This window comes from Scyliorhinus canicula, chromosome 5, assembly GCF_902713615.1.
Source record: "Scyliorhinus canicula chromosome 5, sScyCan1.1, whole genome shotgun sequence".
NCBI classification, from domain to species: domain Eukaryota; kingdom Metazoa; phylum Chordata; class Chondrichthyes; order Carcharhiniformes; family Scyliorhinidae; genus Scyliorhinus; species Scyliorhinus canicula.
The window spans coordinates 10,529,564-10,549,783 of record NC_052150.1 but is presented as its reverse complement, the minus strand read 5'-3'; the positions used below and the strand labels follow the sequence as shown (position 1 = coordinate 10,549,783).

Genomic DNA, 20,220 nt, shown 5'->3' with positions numbered 1-20,220 from the left:
CCACCTAAGCTGTACATCTTCCACCCGAAAAACAAACACACCTGGGGGGGGAATTCTCCGCAATGCCCAACGCTGTCATGAAACCCGGAGTGTGATGTCGGAGGCCGCTCCTCGCTCCCTATTCCCTATTCCCCCCCCCCCCCCCCCCCCCGGGGGGGCTAGGAGTGGCGTTCCGTAAATCTCGGCTGCTGGGCCTTGACGCTGGCATCAAGGCGGCGCGCCGAGAATGACGCGGCCGGCGGCGCCTAATGACGTCAGCCGCGCATGCGCAGGTGGGCCAGCTCCAACCCGTGCATGCGCGGTTGCCGTCTTCCCCTCCGCTGCCCCGCAAGACGTGGTGGCTTGATCTTGAGGGGCGAAGGAGGGGAAGAGTGCGTCTTTTGGAGACGCCGGCCCGACGATCGGTGGGCACCGATCGCGGGCCAGTCCCCTCCCGAGCACGGCCGTGGTGCTCGCTCCCCTCTCCGCGCCCCACAAGCCACAAATTCACCTTTGGCCCCAATGTCACGCCGGCAGCGACCAGATGTGGTTGCCACCGGCGTGAACCGGTTGGGAACGGCAGGCCGCGCAGCCCATCCGGTGCCGGAGAATCGCGGGTCGCAGTGAAAAACGGCGACCCGCGATTCTCCAAGCAGCGTGTCGCAAAACGCGACACGCCATTTTGGGGGGTGGGAGAATCGCGGGGGGTGCCAGAGCGGCCCTCCCCCGATTCTCCCACCCGGCCTGGGCAGCGGAGCCACACTGGTGTGGGGGGGCTCTCTTATTGTTGATGTTTTGCAAAAAGTGATGCTGGCCAAGCAGAACCTCAAACTTGTGCTTTGTTTTCACCGCCCTCCCCTCACTCCCAACAACATGACAAACCTCAGGGATACAAAAGTACATTTTGTGGTCGTGCAAACATTTCATTCCGTTAAATTAAAGGGAGTGGGCAGATTTCTCTGTGCAACTGGTACTGAAGCATTGCTCGTGGAATGGAGTCACGTTTGAATTGGTGATGATTGCTGTGACCTCCCAGGTAGCAACAAGAGGAGGACATTCAGCCCCTCCAACCTGTTCTGACATTCAGTTAGATCAAGGCTGATGTCTACCTCCACTCTAGTGACCTGAAATCAGGTGGAAAATCCCCACCCAACGTTTCAGGCTGATGGTCTTTCATCAGAACCCAACTACCTGATGTACGCGGAAACGTTTCTTCCACATTTCCCTCCCAAATAGCTGAGCTCCAGTTTGAAGATTGTGCCCCTGCATCCCTAATTCTCCCAGCAGTGAAACTAGTTTCTCTGCATCGACCCAAGAAAATCCTCCCCACGTTTTAAACCCCTTTTGACCAGAACAGCTCTCGAACCCCTATAGTCAAAGGAAAACAAGTCACGTTTGTGTCAACCAGTAAATCTCATTTCTGAGTTTATTGGTTTAGTAAACATTTGTTTTCAAATAAATAAAATGCAGTTGTTTTTTTGCAATACCGCGATTGTTGCTGACTCTGCAAACAATTACATTAATGCATGGTGTTATGGGCCAGGGTTTAGAGAACCCCAAAGTGTATCATGGAGCTCACCTGACCCACAACTTTTAATAGATTGTGGTATGGGGAGCACACGGACCACTCTACAGGTGTGGTAGAGCAGAAATGGAAAAGTATTTTTTAAAACAAAACAATGTTTATTCTATTAACTCAAGTTAACCTTTTTAAAACATACAGTGAACATCTTAGCAACCATCAATTCAACTACAATCCCCAAAGAGTACAACACTAAGTAATACTTAACTTCTCAAACAACATCCAGAAGACAAAATAAACACCTTTTCACAGAAGCACATCAGGTTTACATTCACTACTGAAACCATTTATAATTATGAATTCACCAAATGATCAAGAGATAGTCTTTTCATGGCAGAGAGATCAACAGTACACCTGCTTTGTCTGGCTTCAGCTCCAACACTGAAAACTAAACTAAAACACACCCTGCAGCAAACAGCCTAAAACGAAAGTAAAAAGCTGACAGACAGCCCAGCTCCACCCACACTCTGACATCACTGATAAACACCCATTTCTTAACAGTACTCTCACATGACAATGAAAAGAGGTTGGGAATTATGCAGCAGCACAGAGCAGTGTTTGAAAGCGTTGAATGTAATGGATAAAGCATTGCGCGTTAGGAGTAAACTTACACGACCAAGCTTCCCTTCCTGTTGGAGATGCTGCCATTCAGTTGAGTCCCTTCAAATGGACATCAAACACACCATGGCATTGTTTTGAAGAATAGGGGATTTACCCCTAGTGTCCTGGCTAATCTCAGCATGGCTATCACACATTATTTTGATATATCACTTTGCTCCTTGTGGGAGTTTTTAATTGATGGCTGTGCCTCTCCTGTGTCACAGTTCAAAAGTATTACAACAATTGATAGGTTATTCATTGGTTGCAAAGGACTTTGGGGGCATCCTGAGGTTGTGAAGGGCGCTAGTTAAATGCAGGTCTTCCTTTGTGAAGGAAATACGCTTTTCCTTTATCAAAAAAAATACGTTGTCGACAAACAAAATGTTATATTTCACCGCCTGTCCCCCGTGTAAAGCAGAGAACTTGGGCAAAGGAGTCCTCTCACAGAATGACTTGCAGTGTTGAACAGGTAAACGCTGGTTGAACTGTGATGGGTAAGAATAGAATAATAACATAATACCGTGGGGCGGCACAATGACACTGCCAGGGAACCAGGTTCGATTCCAGCCTCGGGTGACTGGCAGTGCAGAGTTTGCACGTTCTCCCTATGTCTGCGTGGGTTTCCTCCGGGTGCTCCGGTTTCCTCCCACAGTCCAAAGATGTGCAGGTTAGGTGGGTTGGCCATGCTAAATTGCCCTTAGTGTCTGAAATGTTTGATGAGGTTACGGGTTTTCAGGGGAGTGGATCTAGACAGGGTTCTCCTTAGAGGGTTGTGTAGACTCAATGGGCAAAATGGCCTCCTTCTTCACTGTTCTATTCTACGATAGCAACACCAGGCGTAGGCCATTCGGCCCCCTCGAGACTGCACCCTGGTGGTTGATCTGATTGTGGCTTAAACTCCACTTTCCTGCCTTCCCCCACCACACCTCTATTACGCTTGACTCCTTTGTTAATCAAAGGATATGCTGGCCTTGGAAAGGATGCAGAGGAGGTTCACAAGAATGATCCCTGGAATGAAGAGCTTGTCATATGAGGAGCGGTTGAGGACTCTGGGTCTGTACTCGTTGGAGTTTAGGATGAAGGGGGATCTTATTGAAACTTACAGGATATTGAGAGGCCTGGATAGGGTGGACGTGGAGTGGATGTTTCCACTTGTAGGAAAAACTAGAACCAGAGGACACCATCTCAGACTAAAGGGACGATCCTTTAAAACAGAGATGAGGAGGAATTTCTTCAGCCAGAGGGTGGTGAATCTGTGGAACTCTTTGCCGCAGAAGGCTGTGGAGGCCAAATCACCGAGTGTCTTTAAGACAGAGATAGATAGGTTTTTGATTAATATGGGGTTATGGGGCGAAGGCAGGAGATTGGACATGAGAAAACTATCAGCTTTAATTGAATGGCGAAGCAGACATGATGGGCAGAGTGGCCTAATTCTGCTCCTATATCTCATGGTCTTATAATTATTTCGCAGTTTGAACATTGTCAGGATATAGGAGGCCTAGTAGGCGGTGGCCCTACCATTGGACCAGAACCTCTAGGTTCAAGTTCAACGGCAGGACTTATTGACTATGGAATGAGGTTCATAATGCGGTTCAACAGGAGAATAATCAGCTCGGGAATCTTTCCGTTACCTCCCTCCATCTCCACACCAAACAAAGGGTGAAAAAGAGTGTGGGTGTGCAGATCTGCAGGCACACTTAAAGAAAACATTGTCAGATCTGACAGGAAGCCATCAAATTTAGCCCAGTACATTGCAAAGAGCACAAGTGGTCTCACAGCAAGACTAAAATATTCCACTTGGCTGCTGCGATCTTCAGAAGCTTCTCGTCTTTCACTTTCGCAGTTTACGGCGGCATCGGGAAATTTCGTTTTACAAAACCATCCTGTTGTCCTTCGGTCTATTGCCCTCCACGCAATCAGGACGTGATTCACAACTTTCCGCCTAATTGTTATTCGCTGTGAAGCGACAATGAGGAATCTGTCCTTGGACTTTTACTTCCTTTGTTCACTATGTGCGTTTAGCAAATCGTTATTCATACAATAAGAAATGAGCTGCTGGCCTCTGGGCTTCTACCCAGCTGACAATACCGTGGCAGCTGACAGCCATGCATTTTGAAATGTTTTAACACAGCAGTGGTTGTCATTAAATGCCGCCTGGACGCAGGCTGTGATTGACCTGTTGAACACAACCCATGTTCTCTCTGACCTGCAGATCCACAAGATGCACTCCTTCCTCGATTACATCATGGGCGGATGTCAGATTCAGTTTACAGTAAGTGACTCTTCATTACAGATTTTAATCCAAATTAAAATCCAGCCCTCGCCTGCTTGCTGTAATTCTCTGAAAGCTATTACCGAGGATGAATATTCGAGTGATACATATTTGAGGAAAAAAATTGGCTGGACAGAGGGCATTGTATAATCAAGTGGCTTTCGTCAGTCTTTGGCATTGAGCGATCCACCTGTTTGAGGCTGTCTTGAATGATCAGTCCTGCCCATTCAACTAAATACAAATAAGAGAGTTCATTAGTCTTTGTAATTCTCTCTGCCAGTGAGCCCTGCAGACTGTCTCACTAAATATATTCAAGGTGGAGTTAGAAAGATTTTTGATTGACAAGGGAGTTATGGGGAGGCAGACAGGAAAATAGAGTTAAGGCTACATCAGATCAGCCACGATCTTATTGGCTGGAGGTACAGGCTCGAGGGACTGAATGGCTACACCCTTGGTTCTTCTGGCCTTAGTTGAGCACACGAGGAGCTAGAAAAGTAAAACTGCACTGATCAGGTCCCCTCTGGGAGAAGGCTGACAGGAGGAGGTGTTTGGCAAGGTGAAGTATCTTTTTTCATCTGACAGTAAAATGCCTTGACCAGCACCCAGCTGAGAGACAGAAGAGTTCATTTGAACTGGGGCGACATGGGTGTTGAGACTGGGGGCAAGACAATGTTGGTGGATATTTTAAATCCCAAGATCTCTTTAGTGTTCAATTTAATGGTTGTGTCTTCCAACCACTTGCCTGCAGATTTGGACTTCCCACCCTTGTGACCCTTATGGACAGCACGGTGCCACAGTGGTTAGCACTGCTGCCTCACAGCGGCAGCGACCCAGGTTCAATTCTGGTTCGGGTGACTGTGTGGGATTTGCACATCCTCCCCGTGTCTGCTTGGGTTTTCTCCGGGTGCTCCGGTTTCCTCCCACAGTTCAAAGATTGCAGGTTAGGTGGATTCGCTGTGCTAAACTACCCCTTAATGTCCAAAGGTGTGGTGGTTAGGTGAATTGGCCATGATAAATTGTCCCTTAGTGTCCAAAGATTAGGTCGGGTTACTGGAATAGGACAGGGGTGATGTGTTGGCCAGGCTGGGTCGATGTGGACTGCACTGGATGCAGTGTAGCGAGAGACAGACCTTCCACACTTGATGAGATGCAACACGATTTTATTTAACGTCTTAACTATTATACATGTTCAACTTTGGGTTGACACTATGCTGACTTGACTGGAGACCTGAGGCTAACCTGACCAGACTTACTAGCTAGCGCATGGTGTCTGCACTGACTAGCTCACGAGCTCTGACTGTCTCAGAGGCTGGATCCCAAGAGAGCGGGGAAACCCGCTCTGGGTTTATAGTGGTCGTGGCCTGTCTGGTGATTGGCTGCTGTGTTCTGTGTGCTCACTGGTCATCCTGTGTGTCAATCACTGCCTGTCTGCACTCCATTATACACATAGATGTATGTTATGACAAGGGGGATTGGGCCTAGGTAGGGTGCTCTTTCAGAGGGTTGGCCCAGACTCGATGGGCAGAATGATCTCCTCCAGCATTGTCAGGATTCTATCAACTGACAACACGATTCCCCATTCGTCTTCAAGCCTGGTCACATTCTTTCCTTGCAGCCTTTGTTTGGCTCTTTGGGAGAACTCTTGGGCAGTCCTCTCCGTAAACCTGATCTCACCCAAAGCTGTGCTGCTGATGTTCCTACTCACAGCAAGTCCCGTTCCCCTGTCACACCTGTGCTCTCTGACTCACAGTGGCACACAACCGAGAATTTTAAATGTCTCATTCTCAATTTTTTTTAAAAATCCCTTCATGGCCTCACCTCTTCCGATCTCTGCCAACCCCCCCGGCTCCATGATCCTCCCAACATGCCTGTGCTCCTCTTTAAGACAGGGATGAGGAGGCCCCAGAACGCAAAGGGAAGCTAACGTTGAGGGCGCTCCGTGTCCTGTGAGAGATCAGCCACCCAGTGAAGATTGGACTGTACAATGGGACACCGACCTGAGACCAATAGATCAGGAAATGAAAGTATTGGGAGTTTGGTACAGCTGTTGTTTTGTGGTCAAATCAGAAAGAAAAAATGTCTTCCGACACAACATTGTGCGATGCTATCAGGTGTGAAGGCATTGGAGAGTGCGCAGAGAAGATTAACAGGAATGGTTCTTCAGTTGAGAGGATAGAATGGCCAAACTGAGACGGTTCTCATCAGAGAAGAGAGGATTAAGAGATTTGATTGAGGTGTACTAAATCGAAAGGGGTCTGGACAGAATAGATAGATAGAAACACATTCCACTGGCATAAAGGTGGATTAACAGAAGATGCCGATTTAAGGTGATTGGGAAAAAAGAGTCAACGGTATCATGAGCAGAGATATTTTACACCGTGAGTGGTTAGGATCTGGAAAGAACTGCCTGAGAGTGTGGTGGTGGTGGCAGAGTCCATTTCAAAAGAGAATCTGCAGAGTAAATATTTGAAGGGTCATGTGGCTGGGGTGGGAGGGCTTGGCAGGGTGTGATGGGCGGGGGGGTAAACTTTGTGAGTTGTTGTTGCAGACAGCATGCACAAACATGACGGGCTGAGTGGCCTTCTTCTGACCTGTAACCATTCTGATTCCAACCCTGTTATTCATGGCACCCACATACTTTTATGTAATTAAACATAGACATCATAGACATATACGCATGTCCGCACACACACACACTCACAAACAGGTATATAGGCACTTGGGGTGTGCACACATACACACACATATGTGCACACACACATACGCATACAAACATGTACACACAAAGGCACTCATATATATACACACAAACATTAATTCATTAATTAATAATCTTTATTGTCACAAGTAGGCTTACATTAACACTGCAGTGAAGTTACTGTGCAAAGCCCCTAGTCGCCACATTCCGGCACCTGTTCAGGTACACAGAGGGAGAATTCAGAATGTCCAAATTACCAAACAGCACGTCTTTCGGGACTTGTGGGAGGAAACCGGAGCACCCAGAGGAAACCCACGCAGACATGGGGAGAACATGCAGACCCCGCACAGACAGTGATCCAAGCCGGGAATCGAACCTGGGACCCTGGAGCTGTGAGGCAACAGTGCTAACCACTGTGCTACTCTGCTGCCCATATACACAAACATATACACATATACATAAACACACATATATACACAAACACACATATATACACACACACACATATATACACAAACACACATACACACACACACACATATATACACAAACACACATATATACACACACACACATATATACACAAACACACATATACACACACACACACATATATACACACACACACATATATATACACACACACATATATACACAAACACACATATACACACACACACATATATACACAAACACACATATACACACACACACACATATATATACACACACACACATATATATACACACACACATATATACACAAACACACATATATATACACACACACATATATACACAAACACACATATATACACACACACACATATATACACAAACACACATATACACACACACACACATATATATACACACACACACATATATATACACACACACATATATACACAAACACACATATATATACACACACACATATATACACAAACACACATATATATACACACACACATATATATACTATTCCAGTGGTATACGCTATGCAGGGCATTGGAACCATTTATGAATTGTGCACCAAAAATCCAAAGGGAAGTTATTGACTTTGAGTGTTAATGTTGAGATATTAACTGATTCAAAATTACTTTATCACACAATTTGACTTTAATTTGCACCAATGAAAGCTAGTCAAAGGAAAATATATTTTATTGAATTGTGCAATTAGCCTCAGTACTGTGAGATGAAACTAGGTGACTTTTAACCCTCCCTTGCTGTCGATGTTTCTTTTATTTATATATGGTGTTGTATATTCACTGATTTATTGTACACCAGCTGATTACACCAGCTTCTAAGTGTGCAGCAGGTTTATTTACAGTGCTTTAAAATATCTCTGCAATCCCAAAATGTCTGCACCAATGTTTAAAGCTCAGTTTCTATGGGTGTGATTCCCAGAGAATCCCACCCAGGGTCAATTCAAGTCTCCATTGTCCGTGTCTCGCCCGTGGCATTGGCGCAGCAGGCAGGGCAGAAGAATCCAGTCTGATGTCTTTCTGTGCCTGCTTACTTTAGCTCTGAGTCAACACCCAGGCCTAACCAAGCAAGCACAGTGAGCAAAGATCAGTTACCAGACTAACACAATCGAACACGGCACAATTGAACACAACACCTGGGATGTTTGCGTTGCTGACGAGGCCGTCAATTATTGTCCATCCCTAAAGTCGTTACCGAGGCCATTTCAGAGTAAACCAGATTGCTAGAGTTACCTGTCAGCCCCACCATCTAAGGGAAGCAGATTTCCTTCACTGAAGGGCTGTAGTGAACCAGATGGGTTTTTACATCAATCCTGTAGTTTCCTGATCATTATTAGTGAGACCAACTAATTCCAGATTTTGAATTAATTAAATTCACTCAGCAGATCTGGTGGGATTGGAATTCATGTTTCCAGAGTATAATCCAGGCCTCTGCATTACTAGTCCAGTAAGGTTACCACTCTGCCACCCTCCCCTCATCAGCACTTGTGAATTCTGGCAGTAACCCGGTTTCCCAATCCACAATATCGTCAAGAACAACATCTCCTCCAGTGGCTATGCGGCATCTCAGCAATGCTCACATCACTTCTGCACAAACACGTCAGTGCCCTATTGGGTAATCTGTGGTCCCTCACATCAACAAGGAATTAGATCATGATAACAGCACAGGCCAATTGACTGTGGGGCAGCACGGTGGCACAGAGGTTATCACCGTTGCTTCACAGCTCCAGGGTCGCAGGTTCGAATCCCGACTTGGGTCACTGTCTGTGCGGAGTCTGCACGTTCTCCCCGTGTCTGCGTGGGTTTCCTCCGAGTGCTCCGGTTTCCTCCCACAGTCCATAGATGTGCAGGTTAGGTGGATTGGCCATTGCTAAATTGCCCTTAGTATCCAAAAATGGTTTGGTGGGGTTACAGGCATGGGGTGGACGTGTGGGGATAGAGTGGAGGTAGGGACTTATCTAGGGTGCTCTTTCCAAGTGCCGGTGCAGACTCGATAAGCTTAATGGCCTCCTTCTGTACTGTAAATTCTATGATCTGTGACCCAGTTGTCCTACGCTGGTGTTTGCTGGAACTGGAGTTCATTCTCCTCCCACCCATCACCGTCTCAGTATGTCATTTCATCCCTCATTCCCTATCCAGCTTCCCCTTCAATGTATCTATAACCACTCAACTGCTCCCCGTGGTCGCAGGGCCCTCATTCTCACCACTTTGGATAAAGAGGTTTCTCCTGAACCCCACGTTCGGGTCTATCAATGTCACTTCAAAAAAGGCTAGTTACGGCCATGTGTGTCTGTGTGCGTTTGCTCAACAGGTCGCGATAGATTTCACAGCTTCCAACGGCGATCCAAGAAACAGCTGCTCCCTCCACTATATCCACCCGTACCAACCCAATGAATACCTGAAAGCACTGGTAGCTGTTGGCGAGATTTGCCAGGACTATGACAGGTAAGGCCAACACGGGCACAGCTGGTTGGTGTCAGTTAGAACCGTCGGGGACAGCTATTTTAATAACAGATGTCAGAGTGAGGCAGACTTGCATTCACTGCCCAGCCGCACCCACGGGGCATTAAACTGGAACCTTGCTTAAAATCTGTCACCTCTGCCAGGGAAAGTAGGCCGTACTTTGTGCAAAGAGGTGCTGATTCAGTGAAAAAACGTTTGGCGAATCTTTCTCCTGGAGTGGCATTCTGGTCCGACGATCAGATGCCGCGACTGTCAACAAATGACAGCGGTTCTGTCGCCAGCATTTTCGTACTGACGTAGCAGCGCAAATCTCATACGTAAAATGAAGCCGGCCTTTTGCGCACGACTGAGGCATTCGCTGCTTTGCAGCCTTCAAACAGCGCAACGCAGCGTAGGAATTCAAATCTGAATCTAAAATTTAGAAAATTCGCCGCGTCTTATTCCTGAGAGATAGTGGGCAAGATTTTCCGGTCCGCCAGCCACGTTTTCCGCCACCCCCACCGGCAGTGGGGATTCTCCGCTCCCGCAGCCAGCCAATGGGGTTTCCCATTGTGTCCGCCTCACAGCGTCGGGAAACCCGCGGGTGTGGGTTCGCTGCCAGCGGACCACAGGATCCCGCCGATAGAGAATTCCACTGAGCATCTCTTTCAATTCCAAATCTGATGGGTGTGTATGGGGACGCGGGAGGGGTTGTTGCAGTAAGTTTCAAAGTTTCATTGAAAAAAACAGACATTTTGTCGAAACTTTCCTTCTCGCATTCATCAGGTCAATCACAAGGACACCAATGTCAGGGGAAACAATGTTGCACTGTGTGGAATGGAGTTGTGGATTCATCTGACATTGGTATCCTTTTGATTGACCTGATGAGTGCAAGAAGAAAAGCTTCAACAGGATGTTCTTTTTCAGCAATGCTCGAGTCCTGTATGACCATGAGTTTTGTTATATGAACTACACGGAAAAAACTTCTTTCCCTTCACTTACTTGACCCTGATGGCCCAAAATATAAAATCCTGCCCATGGTTTCTGTATACAACGTCAGCCCCTGAAGTATATTCTATTGATATAGTGTTTTGTTTTTGTCTTGAACATGAGGACAAGTTCATTTGGCACATTTTTTTGGTGCTGAAATGTGGAGTGATGTGCGTGACCGATGTGCCATCAGTGCTTTTAGTGACCATTATATCTTAAAGCACTAATGCTATTTTTAAAAAAAGACTTAGTCACAGGAAGCACAATAGGAAGTGTGCTGTTTAATGTGAAGTGATTTCACATTCTTTACTTCCCACAAAATAAATAATTTCACGTGTGTATTTAACTTTCAAAAGACCTCACCGGGAGTCTGTACTTTTGCTTTGATGATTAATATTGCTTTTGTATCATTTCAGTGACAAAATGTTCCCCGCCTTTGGATTTGGAGCCAGAATACCGCCTGATTCGAAAGTGAGCGTCACCAGGAATCGGCGCCGTGGTTGTTTATGTTTCTTTACCATTTCCGACCATAAACCATCCCGTCGTTACTGTCTGTTGACCTGTGCACGTGATGAATGTGGCAGGATAATGTGAAAAGGGGCTCTCGCCTCTTCACACTTTCCACCCAGGATATCTGCCCTGTTTATATGGAAAGAAATACTCTCTGGCTTATGATTTTTTTAAATGTTTGATGCGACTTTTACAGAATCTACCAGCCACTCCTGCAAAATTGCTCAATTTATACTATCCACATGGGTGCCTTTATAGGATCACAAGAAACAGGAAGCAGGAGGAGGCCATTCGGCCCCACGAGCCTGCGCTGCTATTCAGTAAGATCATGGTTGATCTGGTTGTGGTCTTGACTCCACTTTCCTGCCTGTCCCTCCAATAAGCCTCGACTCCCTTGTTGTTCAAAGATCTGTCTAACTCACCCTTGGATATGTTCAGGGATCGGCTCTCTGGGGAATAGCGTTCCAAAGACACCCTCTGAGAGAGAGGTAAATCTTCCTCAACTCCATCTGCAATGTGAGACCCCTTATTTTTAGACTGTGCCCCCAGTTCCAAATTGCTCCATGAGATGAAACACCCTCTCTGCATCCGCCCTGTCAAGCCCTGTCAGAATATATGCGCGGGATTCTCCGAGCCCGCGGCGGGTCGGAGAATTCCCGGGGGGACATGCGAATCTTGCCACGCCGCTCCGGCGAACCAGCGCCATTGGCGTGGCAGAGTCGGCGCACCCCCCCCCCCCCCCCCCCCCACCCCCCAGCGATTCCCGGCCCAGGATGGGCCGAGCGGCCGTACAAAAATAGGCGAGTCCCACCGGCGCCTTTTGAATCTGCTCTCAGCTGGCGGGGCCTCGGCATGAATGGATCCGAGGGCGGCCAGGTAGGGGAGAGGGGGGTCCGACCCCAGGGGGGGGGCCTCCGCCGTGGCCTGCCCCACGATCGGGGCCTACCGATCGGCGGGCCGGCCTCTCGGGCTGGGGGGGCCGCCTTTGTTCCGCGCCGGCCCCTGTAGCCCAACGCCATGTTGCGTCGGGGCCGGCGCGGAGAAGGGAGCCACCGCGCATGCGCAGAAATCGCGCCGGTCCCACTGCGCAGACCCGCGGCGCCCATCTGACGCCGGGATCGGAAGCTGGAGCGGCGTGGGTCGCTCCAATGCTGTGCTGGCTCCCTGTAGAGGTCAGAATCGCTGCTCCTGAGGCCATGTTGATGCCGTCTGGAAACGCGGCGGCATTTACAACGGCGTCAACACTTAGCCTCAGGATCACAGAATCCCGTCCGATATGTTTCAATAAGGTCACCTCCCATTCTTCCAAACCTTAATGGGTATCGATCCCAACCTGCTCATCATTTTCTTATCTGACAACGGCTTCATCCCAGGAATCAGCCGGGAGAAGGTTCTCTGAACAGTTTCCAATGCAGTTATGTCCTTCCTTAAGTCAGGTGACCAAAACGGTACACAGTGCTCCTGGCACATCTCACAAATGCCAATACAAGTTGTCCCGCTCCAGAGGTGGGCTTTCAATGTGTCACTATTGTGTCCATTGTTTTCATGGACACAAGGAGGGGATGGGGGGATAGTGTGAAATTGGATGAATAGCATTCCCTTTGGGTTCCCATCCACCCCCAACCTGGTTCTGATTTTATGCTAAGGTGGGCAAGGCCTCGGGAGAGAAGCCTGTCCTTGCCCCATTCAAGGCCTTTAAGTGGCCACCTAATGTCCAATTAAGTGCCTCTTCCCACCCAGCCTCAATTTTGTCAGCTGGCGGGCAGATAACAGTCAAGAGGGCGGAAGGCCAAGATAAAAAAAGGTTTGAAATCGGCAGACAGTCGTGGGGATGTGGGGGTGGGGTGGAGGTGAACCTCCACCAGAAGGCCTCATCTGTTGGGGCGAGTTCCCCTTAGGGCCTGGTGACCTCTAGACCTCCGTCCCTCCACCACTCCCACCCTGGCTTATCCTCCAAGACCCCGCTTGCCCCTCTGGCAACTGCCCCACCCCCAAACTTACCTGTCCTCCGGGGATCCCGGGACTTAGTTTCAGGCACCTTCCTGCATTGCCTCTTCTGGCCACTACGGCGCTGTGCCTGGAGGAACTGGAGAGCTACGGCCAATCTGATTAACTAACATCTCCCCAAGGTGGGACTTCCACCCAGGTGAAGGTCGAAGTCCCACCTTACGCCAATCAACGCTGGTTAGAGCATATTATAGCATCGGGACTGCTGCAGTTGGTGAGGAGGTGTTCAGATCCAGGACTCTAGCAGCAGGGCCCTCTTCTGTGCCTTTCTTCTCAAAAGGTATGTAAGAAATAAAAGATGATACTTGCTTGGTAATTGGACCCCAAGCCAGATGCTAAAGTTTGAAACTGGGCACGAATCCCTTTCTTGGTGGTTAGTTTATTTACAGTAAACCAACCCATAATAACCCACCCAATTACCTAGCAGTTCCACTTCATGTGTGCTTCATGTCAATCAATACCCTCCACCTATTCGTCATTAACCTTAACAATACAATTCACCTAACACCAACACTGCTTATCATAAATTCAGAGGGGACTGGAGTGAATTTTCACTTTTCCTGTTTGGGGTCAATCCTGATTTGTTTCCATCAACTTTAATGACCTAAATCGGGCCGGGAGCAAAACAATGGTGGTCAGTTTGCCCTTGTCCATTATTTTAGTCTCTCGCTACACGAGGGTCCCTAATGCTTCTACCTCAGGTACTCACCCTGTAAATTATTTCAAGTGTCTCACACTTTGAGCACAGAGGTTCTTTCAGTTATGAGCTTTCTTAATTTACACCTGAGGGTCTTTGCTTTTCTAAAGTATATCTAATTAATAAATTTACATGTAGAATGTCTTGACAATTACACAGACAATCTAAATTCTTCTGTAATTTTTGACTGTGCTCTCTGACTGCCCTGTGTTCACACTCCCACATCTACTTCGAGATCGTAGACAGAACTGCAAGATGCACAACCTCCAACCTTTAGACTGTAGCAAACAATAATGAGGATTTAACATTTTAATTGACTAATTAGAGCATTAATGTATTGAAAATGCATATTGGGGAAGAGCAAGACAAGAATCGAAATGGTTCAGAATGAAGAGTTTGTTTAGAGCTGATAGATTTCAGAGCTGGCCCAACAACTATTAGAGCTATACGCTTGGTTACCTTGTTTATTTGTGTACAGAATGGTCATGATTCATGACCTGCCTGTGTTCGTTCCGATCGGGGTGGGAAGCACGCACGTTCGATCTCCCCTCCTCATCTGCACCCTGGTAGCACGTGGCCAAGTGGATCCCACGTTGCTGCCTTCGCATTCAGCAAGAGGACCCAGCAGCGTTGGGCGGAGGCCATGGGGTGCAGCTGACCTGCCTTTGGCACCCCGGCCTCCCTCCAGCCAGCTGGTGCTATGTGGCCGAGCTTCTAGCTCTGGGTCGTGAATATGTAGCACGTGGAGCTGCCGCCTGACTTACCGCTTTCATTATCTGCTCCACTACCCAAGCTGCCTATTGCTGCCCATCCAATGAATCTCATTATCTATTGCAGCCCAGCCGATCTGTCCACGCTTTGCTGCGTCTCGCTTCCAGCTTCGCTCCCTGCCTCTGCACAGCTCGCCCACTTTCTTTTTCTTTTTGGCAAAGATATTCCTCGGACTGTCTACTCGGAAACTTGCAGAAGCCACAGCGTTAGAATCAACGCGCGAGTCACTTCAACTGTAACAGCATCCTGCTTTTATTTAACACGTTTGGCGCAAAAGGAAATCCTCCGAAGGCAAACCGAGGAAATTGGCTGCCAAGACCAGAGGATCCCAAGATTTTTAGAATGTTTAGGTAACGGCGAGGCCAAAGGGGTGGACTGTAAGGAGGAGCTTCGATGTTTTGCCAGCAGCCACGCTCAATGAGGGGTTAAAGGATTGGGGAGGGAGGGAGTGATTGGGGAGGGAGGGAGGGAGAGAGGTGGGTGGTGGGATAGTCCACAGCAGCATTTATTTTTCAGGATTGGGAAGAGCAATCCTCTTCCAGTTCCCGGTTCCACGTTCAAGCATATTTTTCAATACTTACCTTTTCAATGGAGTAGCACAGTGGGTAGCACTGTTGCTTCACAGCTCCAGGGTCCCCGGTTCGATTCCCCGCTTGGGTCGCAGTCTGTGCGGAGTCTGCACGTTCTTCCCCGTGTCTGCGTGGGTTTCCTCCGGGTGCTCCGGTTTCCTCCCACAAGTCCCGAAAGACGTGCTTGTTAGGTGAATTGGACATTCTGAATTCTCCTTCTGTGTAGCCGAACAGGTGCCCGGAACGTGGAGACTAGGGGATTTTCACAGTAACTTCACTGCAGTGTTAATGTAAGCCTAATGGTGACAATAAAGATTATTATTATTATTTTAAGGAATCCCTTTGTTAAGCTGCATGAAGGCCTGATTTCTCTGAGCGCTACAAACACTGGCCACCGTGGACAAGCCCACAGGGGGTCCTCAACTTACCCCTTGTATGCAGAAGAAAGGCATATAACGCCTGTTTCAGGCAGGGTCTTGGACACCTTTCTCTTGGCTATACCAACATGACAGTCCATGCACCTCAGGCTGGTAATGAGTGTACACTACCTGCACACTGTACAGCAGGCTTATGAGGAGATTTCAGGTGGGGCTTTGGGTCCTGATGTGACTCAGGGATGGAAGTGGGCAGGCACGGAATGACGTGAGGCTGGCCGAAAGCCAGTTTCTCACCACGATCCTGACTGTCGGACATCCTGCTGGAGACTGAACGGCACAAGGAACAGGCTTCCCGCCCAGGAGCTGGGGAAAGCTTTTAAACGCGGTGTGAAAAAGCCTAATGGAGCCACTGATCAGAGGCTGACTGTAATTTTCCATTGGCCCATCCGCATCATGAGCCCGCCCACTGTCCCCAATCGGACACCGAGCTCGGCTGATCGAGCAACATCGATGTTGGGCTTCCGCACCCAGTATCACGTGGCGGGGGGGGGGGGGTCAGCACTCACACTGGATCCCAACACCAAGGATCCCAATCCGTAAGAGAAAATGCTCTCCCTCGCATCTGAAAATGGAGGCTGCGGTTTTTAACCTTTATTTCTGTCAGGCGGGTCACGGAGGGCGAACGGATGAGGGTGCCTGAGGAGTTAGTGGTCTGATGTGGGTAGTGGGTTGGAGGGCATTGGGGGTTGTTTGGGTGCACTGATAGCTGGGGTGAGCACACACCTTTGCCCAAAGCTAAAATGCCCATCCCCATAACTTAAAAAAATAAAATTAGAGTGCCCAATTCTTTTCTTTCCCAATTAAGGGGCAATTTAGCGTGGCCAATCCACCTACCCTGCACATATTTTTGGAGTTATGGGGGTGGGTCGCACGCAGACACGGGGAGAATGCGCAAACTCCCCACGGACAGTGACCCAGAGCCGGGATCAAGCCCAGGACCTCGGCGCCGTGAGGCATCAGTGCTAACCACTGCGCCGCCGTGCCGCCCAATCCCCATAAATTGAACCCATTCCTCAGACTGCTTCAAGCTGCAAGTAATCCATGTGTTCAGATTGATGTTAACAACCTTCAGTTAGATGGCTGCCTTCTAATCAGGTACAGAGATCCATTGTTTTCTACATATAATAATCAGGGGTGACAGGAAATTAATGAGTTGTACTGACGTCATTTATTCCTGTCTAGCGAATAGGGCCTGCCTTCAGCTAGCGCCTGGTGCTCTGTACCTTAAGCCTTCACCGCTCCTCCAAAATTCACGCCAGTTAATATTTTTTCGTCAGGATGTGAAAACCTTGGGTGAGTTGAAGTAAATATTATCAGCGTCTAGTGTTCTCAATTGATAGGTCAATCAGTGGATGCCCATACCCGTCAGGGTGTTTCAGGGAAAAGAATGGGCAGCGCCATAGCACAGTGGTTAGCACAGTTGCTTCACAGCTCCAGGGTCCCAGGTTCGGTTCCCGGCTTGGGTCGCTGTCTGTGCGGAGTCTGCACGTTCTTCCCGTGTCTGCGTGGGTTTCCTCCGGGTGCTCCGGTTTCCTCCCACAGTCCAAAGATGTGCGGGTTAGGTGGATTGGCCATGCTAAATTGCCCTTCTAGTCCAAAAAGGTTAGTTGGGGTTACTGGGTTACAGTGTGGGTTTAAATTGGGTGCTCTTTCCAAGAGCAGGTGCAGACTTGATGGGCCAAATGGCCTCCTTCTGCACTGTAAATTCTATGATTCATAAATTCTATGAAGCCAGATACATTAGATCTATGAGATCTAGCTCCTCCGTGTCCTTTGAATCTTGGTCCATGTCCTGTGAAGAGTTTATACAGCCAACTAAAATCCACCTCCTATGGGGCAATTAGGGATGATCAACAAGTGTTGCCTTTTGCCAGCGACACACAGAGCCCACAAAGGAATAAAAAGAAACTTGTCAAATTATGTGGCCACGGTGCCAAACATTGTTCTGGCAAGGCTGTTGGGACGTTTAACTAGAGTTGCTATATAAATGCACGTTGTTGTAAGCATAATACATCCAACTTGCCAGCCGACTACTGGGATATTTTTTTAAAATCCTTCATTTGCTCGTCTATGCAAGAGAGGGCTGGCTGGCTTATTAAAATATGATTGATCTTCCTGCGATTCTGCAGGTGCTCGGAAGTTATTATCTGAAACTAAATTGGAATGAGGTCAGGGGGGGCTGAGTTTAGGCTGAAGAAACGGAATGTACAATTACTTTAAAAAAAACATCCCTGTACATTTGGGAGCCTCTTGACTTGAGGAAACAGCCTCCCTGTTTGCAATTCAAGTAGGAAATTTGAAAACTGTGTCTGTATGGTCGGAATTCCCACTGGAATGGGGAACATTAAAAATAAACTTCCGCAATCCAGGATGCTGCGGAGCCAATTGCTGATGTCCCAGTGCTGCAGAGCACTTAACAGCAAAGCTTCACCCACCCCCTTGCCCCTCCCCAGGCGATATCCCAAGCCATCTGCCTGTGTGAACTGCCTTCCGAGTATCTCCTCCTAATCTCGAAATGAACAGTTCTCTCTGTCGACCTTCACCTCCCCTGTCTGAATGTGTCAACGCCGCAGAATTGCTAAGCGGGCTGCCATAAGCACAGTTCACTTCTCCAAGGCGGCAATGTGTGTGTTGCTGCTCGGGAATTGTGCAATTTATCCGTGGCTTCTGCCAGTCTCCTGCCAAAAGCCCAGCAGAAAGTCCCCGCGGAATTTCAGGACTGACAAAGTCTTCCTTCAGAAGAAGAGTGCAGGGGGGGGGTGAAATCCTCATCTTCCTTCACACGGTGTCAATTGAATATCAAAAACCAAATTTGAATTTTGAAGCCGGCTAACTACTTCGCCTCCCTTTTGTTGACCCCCAGAATGGATTTCCTTCAACCCCTTTAACCCCCTTAGTTTCTTCTCTTGTCACATCAATTGCCCCCGGGGGCAGGGAGCAAAGGAGGGGGTGGGGGGGGGGGGGGGGGCAGACAATGAAATCAATTGTAACCCCAATCAATCCAGGGCTATTTTGCCCCTGCCAGACCAACACTGTAACTATCCAGGTGGCACGCGGGCCCAGCCTGGCAATGCCACAAAGGCGGACTATCACCGAGCGGTTGGTGAGAAGTGGGTGTTTGCATCAATTGGTGCCACTCCATCAGGGGTGCACAGTGCTGATGGTGCTGTTCTGGATGTTATGGGTATGGACCAGAACCCCAATCTTTTGTTAAGCTCCCGGTCTGGAACCCATCATTTGCAGTTTGTAAAACTGAGGAAATGTTACTGCTCCACAGGGGTGATAACACTGAACAGTGGACAGCTTTTATGTTAAAACAAACTTTAATTTGAACACAGAATAAAACACAATAGCAACAAAGGAGTAGCTTACATTTAACCGTTACAACGTTTTACTTGTTTTCCAACCCTGGGTGGGATTCTCCCATCCCGCGCCAGAGTGTCCACGCTGTTGTAAACGTTGTGTTTTACGACAGCGTGAACGGGCCGCTCCCAGGACTAATTCTGGCCCCAATAGGGGGCCAGCACAGCACTGGAGCGGTTCACACCAACGCGAACATGCACAGTGGCGCCGGCGCCAACGTGCGGATACGCAGTGGCTTCCTTCAACACGCCGGCACCGACGCAACATGGCGAAGGACTACAGGGGCCGGCGCGTAGGAAATGAGTCTCCCAGCCAGAGAGGCCGGCCCGCCAATCGGTGGGCCCCGATCTCAGGCCAGGCCGCATCGGAGGCCCCCCCCCCCCCCAGGGTTGGAGCCCCCCCCCCCAGGGAGGGAGCCCCCCTCCCCCCCCCCCACAGGCCGCCATCCGAACCATCCACGCTGAAGTCCCGCCGGCTTAGAGCAGGTGTGGACGGTGCCGGCGGGACTCAGCGTTTCCATGACGGCCACTCGGCCCGAGAATCGGTGGGCCGGCCGTGCGAAGAGGCCGTGCCGCGCCATCCACACCGGCTTCAATGGCGCCGATTCTCCGTTCTGCGGAGTATCGCGTGGCCCAGTCACGGGGATTCTCCGTCCCGGCTCAGGGCTGAGAGAATCCCGCCCCCTGTCTCTGTATGGATATATATATATTCCAATTAAGCAAACCCATATATATAAATACACACTGGTGAATAATAATCTTTATTATTGTCACAAGTCGGCTCACCTTAACACTGCAATGAAGTTATTGTGTCCA

At 48.7% G+C, this 20,220-nt stretch overlaps 1 protein-coding gene across 1 annotated transcript in view; it reads left to right on the top strand.

The window, feature by feature from the left end:
• cpne4b (copine IVb) overlaps positions 1-20,220 on the top strand; it is a 469,926-nt gene that overhangs the window by 409,978 nt on the left and 39,728 nt on the right. Inside the window, exons 10-12 of the mRNA XM_038796566.1 lie at positions 4,374-4,433; positions 9,931-10,064; positions 11,468-11,522. Of these exons, the coding sequence (XP_038652494.1) occupies positions 4,374-4,433; positions 9,931-10,064; positions 11,468-11,522 (249 nt within the window). The remainder of the gene's footprint in view (positions 1-4,373; positions 4,434-9,930; positions 10,065-11,467; positions 11,523-20,220) is intronic.